The sequence below is a fragment of the Phoenix dactylifera genome, unplaced genomic scaffold (assembly GCF_009389715.1).
Source record: "Phoenix dactylifera cultivar Barhee BC4 unplaced genomic scaffold, palm_55x_up_171113_PBpolish2nd_filt_p 000343F, whole genome shotgun sequence".
Taxonomy (NCBI): Eukaryota; Viridiplantae; Streptophyta; class Magnoliopsida; order Arecales; family Arecaceae; genus Phoenix; species Phoenix dactylifera.
In genome coordinates this window covers 246,458-256,953 of record NW_024067803.1, presented here as the reverse complement: position 1 = coordinate 256,953, position 10,496 = coordinate 246,458, and the positions used below count along the sequence as shown (strand labels likewise).

The window sequence follows — 10,496 nt, the reverse complement described above, 5'->3', positions numbered from 1 at the left end:
CCATTCTCTAATAGTAGCCTTCAAGTCTCCGTCGCATGGGAGTAGCAGCATCAGCCGCAGTGTTGGGTAATTGGCTTCCCTAAGGACGTTTTAGGAACCACACTTGCTAGGACTCTCCTTCACCAGATGGAAACTGTCAACCACAGGAGTTTTCAAATGCCATTGGAGCAGCTTGTTTTCATTGTAATATGTGAAGTAGAGTCACACAATCACTTAAAAATGACATGAGAAATGCCCCAAGGACTGAGCCGGCACAAGGATCCTGTGAATGGCCAAAGCTTCTACATGGATAGGGAAGAGGATCAAGGTAGCCTTCACCTTCACAAGGATAAGTGCATTACTTCGACTCCTAGCAACCACTCGAATACCTGCTAATTTATCGGCGTTGCATCTAGCAGAAGGATATACTGGTGGTTCTGAGTGAAGGCCATTTATGCTTTTATGTTGCTGGAGGAAGGACTGAGCCATTGGCCATTGGTGGAGCCCTGTACATAGTTTGAGGCACAGGAGTCTGAGCCCCTTGAAAGGAAATTTTGTTGCAATCCTTCCAACTAAATCCCATTCGATATATGGGCAGCCAACCCAAAATTATCCTGCAACCAACCATCCTGCCTCAGGGGTACATGAGCAAGAACAGGACAACTACAAAACACAAAAAAATTTAGGTTTAGTCACCATTCAATAAATTTTATTGCAGGGAGAACCATCATGCATGTTAAGTTATACTATAATTTAGTCCCACATCGGAACACAACAAAGGTGGGGGGACACAAGCTAGCATAAAGTGGGTGTGGGACAGAGGGCCTAAGAATACCCTTTCGGTCTTTTGGTTAAGATTGAGTGTGGTTTTATCTGTTCCTATTGCTTAACATTGGCGACCTGGCCCATCGGCCCATTTGACATTAAATTAATTTTGGGTTTTTTTACCATGCTCCTATATCCAACAACCAGTTTTTCTAGCTTCAAGGTGGTATATTTCTGAATTTTGGGACAGGTAATTAGAGTACAGTGCGATGCCGGCTTCTCTCCTTTTCTTTCAAAAGATAAGTGAATTCTTTGGGCCAAGGTCGTCTTGGGCTTAAACTTAATTCAAGCTTCAGGCCCAACTTAGCCAAGAGCCATCTAAAACTTAAAACGTCTTTCTCTCAAAAGAAACGAAAAAGAAAATAAAAAAAAAAACAAACCAAGTTGGCCTTGGACTTGAACTCAAACCTGACTCAACCTCGAGCTGACTTAGATTCGAGCCCTTGCCCTCGGGTTAGAGATGTCGCCCTTTTAATTGATATCAAAACATTATATTACATTAAAAAATATTTTAAAAATTATATAATTTGGGCCAATATCACTCCCTTCGAGCGGCGCTTCGGCCTTTTCCCCCCTTTACTCTTCTTCCCTTATCAAGGAAAACCCTAAACGCCCCACCCGCCCTCTCCGGAACCCTAGCTTCGGATCGACGTCGAAGGAGGAGGAGGAGGAGATGGCGAACCGGACGGATCCGGCGGCGAAGAGCATCCACGGGACGAACCCGCAGAACCTGGTGGAGAAGATCCTGCGGTCGAAGATTTACCAGAACACCTATTGGAAGGAGCAGTGCTTCGGTCTCACCGCGGAGACGCTGGTGGACAAGGCCATGGAGCTCGACCATCTTGGCGGCACCTACGGCGGCAACCGCAAGCCCACCCCCTTCATGTGCCTCGTCATGAAGATGCTTCAGATCCAGCCCGAGAAAGACATCGTCGTCGAGTTCATCAAGAACGAAGACTACAAGTACCGCGTTTCCTCTACTTTTTCGTTTTCTTTTCGGCTTTTCTCCTTCGAAAACTTCCGAAACATTCGATTTTTAATCGATTCATTGCAGGTATGTTCGAGTTCTCGGGGCTTTTTACATGCGTCTCACCGGGTCGGTCACCGATGTGTATCAGTATCTGGAGCCGCTCTACAACGATTACCGCAAGCTTCGCCGGAAGCTACCTGATGGAAGTAAGACGCAAACTAAAATTGTTTTGGTTTAAATTTAGAAAAAAATAGGAGATATGGCGAAGAATGGCTTGCGAAAGTTACGAGTCTGTTTCCTTTTTAACGTTTTTTTCTTGTATATTTTGACATATCGATTGGATTTTGGTTTTCAGAGTTTTGCTTGACTCATGTGGATGAACTCATTGACGAGCTCCTCACAAGAGATTACTCCTGTGATGTTGCTCTTCCACGGGTTCAGAAGAGGTAACCATTTTCTGACCTGGATTTATGAGATTTATATTGCTTTTCATCTCTTGCTTATTGTTTACGATTTTATTACAAGTTATTAAGGTATGTGCCATTTGATGGAAGCGAGCATGAATATGTCTAATTACTCTTTCCATGAAGATGCCCTGGACTTAAATCATGAGTTAATTAGGTTAACATGCAATTTGTACCCCTTGGACCTGTATTATCTAGCCCACTGCATCCTTCGTAGCAAACTGAGGTTCTCTTTTGGGCTTGTGTTGTCCAACATGTGAGACTGTCTTACATAGCGAATTTGGTGGTATATATATGATGGAATATTTCTCCAGTTTCATGTTGAATTTAATTGTTAATATGCTATCCAAGTTGCTGATAACTTGTGTACATAAATTCCATTATGGTATATTACTTGAGGAACTTGGCTGATTTACTTTTTATCTGTGTATATGATGGACATGAATGTTCTCTCATTCATAAGATAATTGCAGAAGACTGTTCCCATTATATTTGAGAATTAATGCAGTGGTCTCAAAACTTATCAGAGAATGTGATCGTCCTCATGAATTTATCCAGGATTTTCTGTGTTCATTTCTTTTTTTTTCTTAATTTACCTTGACGACTGGTGTCAAGTGCTGAGGTATGAGCTGCTTTCTGTTCCCATATATTGCTCACCATCAAATCAGCTGGCTGAATATTGACCATTCAGCCTTGATAGATGGATTCTATGTTTTCATTATTAAAAAACAACATTGATTATAAGAAATGATGCATTATCTTGGATGGGTATTTTTAGTTATGTGGTGTTGCTCTTCAGTCGCCTGCAGTGTAGAATATGAACTTTATATTCTAATTTTATATATACAGGTGGACTCTTGAAGCTTCTGGGATATTAGAACCCAGAAGAAGTGCTTTAGAAGAAGATTTTGAAGAGGAAGAAGAAAAAGAAGAGGATGAGCAAGCTATGGATGCCTATGAAGCTGACACTCATGAAAAGGTTAACATTTCAGTCTTTTTCATTAAGCGGTCTATTTTGTTTTGAGGACAATCCATTATTTAAAATTACATGTGATCTCTTCTTCTAGGATTATTATCATGGACGAAGTCCCACTAGGGAAAGAGATAGGGACAGAAAGCGGGACAGCTATCGATATCACAGGTATTTATACCAACTGAATCTGTTTACTTTCAGTGCATCATCTCCATTCGTTGTCCATTCTTTTTTTTAGAATATATATGCTTTACTTCCTAGCCTAGAAGATTGTTAGAGATGTATTACTTTGTTTTTGCAAATGCCATCATTTATGAAATTCCAAAGTTTGTGCATAGTCATTCTCATTTTGTCATTTTCCAGTTTTCACTATGCAGTGTCATGATCTTTTACCTGGTCAATATCCTCATAATATTCTTTAAGTCTGCAAGATGAGAGCATTACCAGTTGTGGTTGTCTGCATTTAGCACTTAACTAGTAGTAACTGGTTTTATTTAGCTGCACATTTATTATCCTTTTGGAAAATCGATTGCTAAATGTTAGAGCAAGTTGTACAAGTTGTGTAGATTTAACTCAAGTGCTACCATCTCAGCTGTCTTTTTGTGTTTTTGGACTGTGGTTTGTGAGACTTTAGTTGTTATTGATTTAGAAAACCTCAACCCGGGTTAAACTAGGCTGATGTCTCAAGTAAATATCACTTGAACCCATAATCCCAGAGACTACGATGCATGGATTACACATAAAGACTTAAATGAAGTGCATTGTGGATACCCTTCTTTTTACCAAAGTGAATGGAAGTGCATAAGTATTAGAGATGCATTAGTTCTGAGCAATAGTTTTGTAGCTATGCATGGTTGAATTACAGATGCATTATGTTAAGGGTAATTGATTTTTTTTTCCTTTTGGACATCCCGAAAATCTGTGATTTCTCGTTCGCTTATAAAAAAAAACCTAGCAGTGAAATCTTGGGTTTGTATAATACTTATATTGGCAATGTCACTCTGTTATCTTGTGATAATTTTTAAAAGTGGGAAACAATACCCTAGTAGCCATCCCCAAATATTTGGAAAAAGGCTAGATGATTATGGTTGTGATAAAAGAATAGTCTATTAATGGAAGTGTATGATTAGAAAGAATGCAAGGTCACTCAGAGGATGTTGGTGTATTTGCTGTTGGTATCTGAGCCTCTGTAATGATGATATGCGTGTGGAAGTCAGTATACAATGTACGTGCATTAGAGACTTGTCCTTTATTATATTTTTGTCTGTTGCTGGTGGTCGTGTTCCTTTGCCGTGAGCTATGGCTTCTTTATTTTGTCTTCTTTTCCTAGCATATTACCTTGACGTAATTCACTGCATTGTTCTATCAAAACATGTCTTCTTACCAGAAATTGGATGTTACAAGCACGCCTGTGCGACTGCATGTGACTCTAATTCTCAGTTCCTTAAAATTGTTCTGGTTATAAACATGTACACAATGTCCTAATGTGTGTCCATCTTGTGAAATTTTAATTGCAAAAAAAAAAAGGCTTTTGATTTCTGGCCATAGTAAGACAAGCATATTGGCATTGTAGACGAGAGGAGTAAGCTTTTGAATTCAAAACCTGTAGGTCTGACCATAAGAAACTTGAAAGGTGTATTCTGTGCATCTGCATTTCTTTTACATCTGATAATCTAACTAGACTTGTGCCTGAGTTTCTGTTTTCAATTTTATGCTGACAATTGACAAGCATACTGATATTTCAGTCAGCAGCTTATTGAAATCTTTTATTTGTTATTAGGAAAAATTTACCAGTCAGCTCTTAATAGTTTTGTTTCTGTAATTTGTTCCATAAACATACTGGAAGCATTTATTGTAACACTTTATTTATAATACAGTACTAATTACTGCCATGGCATTTCATCTTCAAGAGCCATTGGTAGATTGAACTGCTTCCTACAATGATTCATGACAACTCTGCCAGGTTTCTCTGCACTGATAGTGTGCAGTGAGAAGTATGATGGGTTGAACAAGTAACATAAGAGTATGCATCAAGTTCTCTTTGTAGATGACTTAGGGCTTGGGTATTCCTATAGGATTGGGCTGAAAATCCTGTAGGATTTGTGGATTGGGCTGTCCATTTAAGTATTGCCCAATATCAATCAAATGCCACCTAGCCCAAATCATGTGGGAAGAAAAAAAAGACCCCATAGTTTCTTCCTACAGTCCAAAGGCTAGGATCTGGGCTAGGTTTGGACGGGCTCTTAGAAAATGCAAGATGATGGGCCAATAGGCCCGATTCCTATGGGATTTTTAGCCTAATCCTGTAGAAATGTCCAAGCAGGTTCTTAAAAGTCTGACCTTACAGAAAGGATTTCCTTCTGTTAGATCGAGCATCATAAGCAGCAGCAGAATTTCCGAATCCTTTTTTCTTGAAATTTTCCCCGACTTTCAGTTTTATTAGTATTGGATTCTCGAGTAATCTCTAAATGCTTCTTGTTTTCTATCACAAGCATGTCTGAAATTCATTTCCAGATACAAGGGGGTTTCTGCCTTTAATGTTTTAGATTTATGTGTAAGTAGCTATCTTATTGAGATCTGTGTTGTACAATGAGTGTAATCATTTGAGTGATCAAGATGCAGGTACTTCAAACTGCCCCTTTTTGAGTTGGCTACCTTGCCATAATGTTGAATCAACTTAACAATTTCCAATATCTAATCCTTAACTGGCAGTGAAATGTCTTCCCTTCCATTTTTATCTTCTAAACAATGTGAATAAAGCTTTTCATTTATCTTTTTATATTCTATCCTCACTCAAAGAATTGTAAAGTTTAGAAGTCGCGACCCTTAGTAGTTTGTCATTGCTGATCATGCTTGAAAAGTGCATGGCTTCAGAAAGGCCGTTCATTTAAGCGCAGGTATTTTGTTATTATCTCTAATTGTACTGAAATCTCACCTGATGCTTAACTCAACTATATTGATAGTCAGTCTTGACTAAATTCTGTTATGATATTTCTTGCTGCCTAAGGTCGCATATTTTTATTAGGAAAAATTACCAGAATTTTGTTTCCCTAGTTTGTTTCATTAAACATACTGGAAGCATTTGTTGTAACACTTAATTTGTAATACAAAACTAATTACTGTCATACTTGAAGGGCCATTGGTAGATTGAACTGCTTCCTACGGTGATTCATGACAACTCTGCCAGGTTTCTCTGCACTGATAGTGTGCAGTGAGAAGTATGATGGGTTGAAGAAGTAACATAAGAGTATGCATTAAGTTTCATTAGGAGAAAACTTATGATGTTTTTTCTCCTGTTAGATTTAGCTTCTTAAGCAGTAACATAACTTCCAAATCTTTTTTCTCTTGAATTTTTTCCCTGACTTTCATTTTTCTTAGGATTGGATTCTGAAGTAATCTCTAAATGCTTGTTAGTTTCTATCTTAAATGCATGTGGAACTCATTTCCGGAATCAAGGGGGTCTTTGCTTTCAATCTTACAGATTTATGTGTAGATAGATTTCTTATTGAGATCTCTGTTGTACAATGAGTGCGATCATTCTAATGATTAAGATGCAGGTATTTCACAGTGTCCCTCTTCTTGAGCTGGTTACCTTGCCATAATGTTGAATCACCTTAACAATTTCCATTATCTAATCCCTAACTCACAGTGAAATGTCATCTCTTCCATTTTTATCTTCTAAATAATGTGGAAAAAGCTTTTCATTTAGCTTGTTATGTTCAATCCCACTCTGAGAATTGTAAATTTTAAAAGCCATGACTTTAATAGTTTCTCATTGCTGATTATGCTTGAAAAGTGCATGGCTTCAGAAAAATTATCTATCCAAGTGTATACATTTTGTTAATATTCTTTGAAGTGTAACAAAATCACAATTGAAGCTCAACTCAAATCTGTACTATTAGTCGGTCTTGACTATGTCCTGTTATGATTGTCATGCTGTCCAAGTTCACATATTTTGTTATTGTTTCTGTGTATAGGGAAATCTAGTTGGAGTCAACTATTTATTGCTACTCAGTCTTCATGAAAAGTTGCTTGCAAATGCATTGATCAATACACAGGATGCATTTGTCCTGAGCAATAATACTCTTTACAGACATAAAGCATGCATAAGCACATGCACAAATCCATTCATCTTCCTAGTCTATTGCTAGTATGGGAGGACGGTAGTGGAATCAAGAAATGGGAAAGTGGCATTCATTCTGTTCAAATTTTTAGCTGGACTAGCATGTGGCTGCTAAAGATTTTAGGTATAGGATAACTTTTAAAAGATTTGAGCATGGATTAGATGATAATATGCCTCTTCATGAAATTGCAGTTTAAGTTACATTCTTAATCTAGATACTTAGGTTTTGGTATGACCAACAAATCACTATAAATTTGGACATTGGTGGATGTTTGATTCATAGAATCATGGAAATCCCAACCTGAGGAGAATTTCACACTTGGACTCATCAGTGTCCTGCAGTGTTAGAATCTCCTCTTTTACATAAGTTTAGCATAGTTTGAATTGTTAAGGGAGAAATCTATTAGGGCTGTTTTATGTAGTGTTAGGATAGCCTAACTTCTTTTGGAATCCATTAGGGTTATTATGGAATTGAAAAGTTGGGAAATATAGCCGTTATTATGTAGTGTTAGGATAGCTGTAACTAACTTTAGGTTCATTATAGAGGATTATATTCATAAGTTAGATGGAGATATTACCATTGCAAGTCCAAAGGTAATAAGACTTCTATGTATTGCATATGTTTATGCTCGTGTTTTTCAAGTTTATGTATAGGAGATGGCGAAAATTTCGTAAGTGGTATTGCATTACTTCAGAATGACACTTTACTGGTTCTTGTTAATTCTCTTGCAACTTGATCAAGTGCAAGCTGTCTGCAAACTACTTTGTGAAGAATTTGGCTTGGCTTCTATAAAGGATTGTATTAGTAGTTGAAGCATTGTACTTCTTAAATGTGACTATACTTCTCTTAATAGCATATTGTTCTTTCTAAGGTGCCAAAACTCTCAATGGTAGTTTTCCTGACTATGGTGACCACTGTAAGTTACAGGATTTTTTTTTGGGGGAAAAGAAGAGAAGTTAACCTTCGGCTTTTCTTTGACAGGGACAGAGACTATGATCGAGACTATGGAAGAGGACGCGAAAGAGATCGAGATCGGGATAGAGAACGTGATAGAGATAGAGATAGAGAAAGAGATAGGGACAGAGATAGAGACCGCCATCGTGCTAGAGATGAGAAAGATTATGGTCGAGAGAGGGAACGAGAAAGGGATAGGGATGGTAGAGAGCGGGAGAGAAGAGACCGAGACCGTGGACGGCGTAGGAGTCGTTCAAGGAGCAGGAGTAGAGATCGCCGTGAACGAGACCGTGAAGATGGTGATTACCGTAAGAGGCGTGCTCGTGGCAGTGTAAGCCCTCGGAGGCGGCCTGAGGAGGATGGTGGTGCTCGGGAGGAGCCCAGGAGGAAGAAGGAAAAGAAAGAGAAAAAGAGTGATGGAACTGATCACCCAGATCCAGAGATTGCAGAGGCTAACAGACTTCGTGCCTCGCTTGGACTGGCACCCCTGAAGCTGTGAGCAAATTAGCATTGCGTACAATCTTGTGGAGAATGACTCGAGTGTTTTAACAGCACAACTGCACGATGGTTTCCTCTTTAGATTAAAAATATAGCGAGAAGAAGAAGAAAAAAAAGAGGAATTGTATGCTGCTTTGATGTAATGAAATCTGGTTTGATTTTCCTGTGGTTCTCATCTCGGCTCATTTTACAAATGTCTGTCATGGTTGCGTTTTGACGTCTCCATTGATGGATTGGAAACCATTGAAGAATGACATGCATCATCGTCAGTCGCCCTTTTTTATACCTGCTCTGGTCGATTGGATGGGGATTTTCAAGAGCTTTATGGTAATAGATAATCTGAAGACTATCTTAATCTGTGTTTCAGAATTCGTCCATTTGTTCCACCTAAAATCAGAGGAAAGGTTTAACTAAATGCTGAAAAAGTGGCCTTGCGAAGACTCCTGGAAAGAGAAATTTAGTCGAGTTTTAAAATAGACAGGGTGAATGATTACCGGCAGAGTGGATATTAATGGATGCCTCGGAGGTGGTTCAACTAGATGAATTTTTTTGCTAGTATTGTCATGGTCTTCTCCATGAGCTTTATTGCTTCAAAAAAAAAGGCAAGAAAATAGCTTATGAACAGCAGATTCCATCCAAAGACGTGCATCAATAAACAGAGACAAAGTTGCCAAGGCGATTATTGTTGATCACATTGGTTAAAAATCTAGGTTCACCTTTGAGAACATGCACAAAGTGTCGATTAAGCTAGGTTTAAGGGTGCTTGGCCGCTTGGTTAGGGGTGTAAATGATACTCCAAACCATAACTCAAGCTGATTATTTTATAATAATAATAATCCAGTTAAATTTTTGATAATAGTATCAGATCAGTCTTGGATTCTATATGCAGGATCTAATATCTGATTGGACTTGGATTGAGCTAAAATTCGATAATCCGAATACTATATACCGAGTATATAGTAAATATGTAGATATAAGCTACGATTTGGGTTAATTTGTTTTATTTATAGTTAAATTTTAATTTTTTTTTCTTAATGCATTCTCCTTAATTCTCCCCTACTGTTATTTCCATTCCAAATTTCCAACTGACACTTATATTTCTATTCTATTTTAATTAAAAATTTAAAATAATAATAAACTTAAAAATGTTTCCAAAGTGATTTGATTTTGTCCAAAATAATCATGCATTTCCTATGCCATGCTTCTTTTCCAGTGCAATTTGCCACATATAGAGGATTATTGTGGTAGGAATCTTTTCTTTTCTTCAGTTTTGAAAATTATTAACACGTAGCTAGTTAGCCCATTAAAATTATGCGTTGAATTGTACCCGAAAAAAAAAAACTCAAACCCTAATTCAAATGTTGAATTTAGATGGGAGTTATGGAGTATACTCATTTTATGGATTCGAACCGAATTAGAACATGATTTTTTTTATCGAGTTTGAATGTGGATACAATATAAATCCAACCTAAATCTGTCCCATTCGTAGCCCTCTTCAATGGATCTAGGTCTAGCACTAATATTTTGTAATTTTTTGAGAAATCTACTCTGGTAATTTAAACCCTAACAAAGTTATGGAGCACCGGGGTTTGCCTATTGTTGGCCACTCCATTTGGAGGTCCCAACGGCTGCTCCATAGGCCCCAAATGAAGCTCCAAAAGTAAATATACTATGACCAACATCCACTTGGACTCGAAATATATATCACA

At 38.0% G+C, this 10,496-nt stretch overlaps 1 protein-coding gene across 1 annotated transcript; it reads left to right on the top strand.

Annotated features, from left to right (window-relative positions):
• The first annotated feature begins 1,354 nt into the window (after window positions 1-1,354).
• LOC103711442 (pre-mRNA-splicing factor 38) lies at window positions 1,355-8,972 on the top strand. Its single transcript, XM_008797581.4, has 6 exons — window positions 1,355-1,767; window positions 1,859-1,980; window positions 2,130-2,220; window positions 3,088-3,217; window positions 3,306-3,379; window positions 8,317-8,972. Exons 1-6 carry the CDS (start codon window positions 1,478-1,480, stop codon window positions 8,786-8,788), a joined length of 1,179 nt encoding a protein of 392 aa, XP_008795803.2. The 5' UTR covers window positions 1,355-1,477; the 3' UTR covers window positions 8,789-8,972.
• Window positions 8,973-10,496: the final 1,524 nt, after the last annotated feature.

Bases quoted from the DNA above. Each gene is read 5' to 3' on its own strand.
- LOC103711442 (XM_008797581.4), top strand. From the start codon at position 1,478: ATGGCGAACCGGACGGATCCGGCGGCGAAGAGCATCCACGGGACGAAC. The intron at 1,768-1,858 runs GTACCGCGTTTC...GATTCATTGCAG, and splicing joins ATCAAGAACGAAGACTACAA to GTATGTTCGAGTTCTCGGGG. The intron at 3,380-8,316 runs GTATTTATACCA...TTTCTTTGACAG, and splicing joins GACAGCTATCGATATCACAG to GGACAGAGACTATGATCGAG.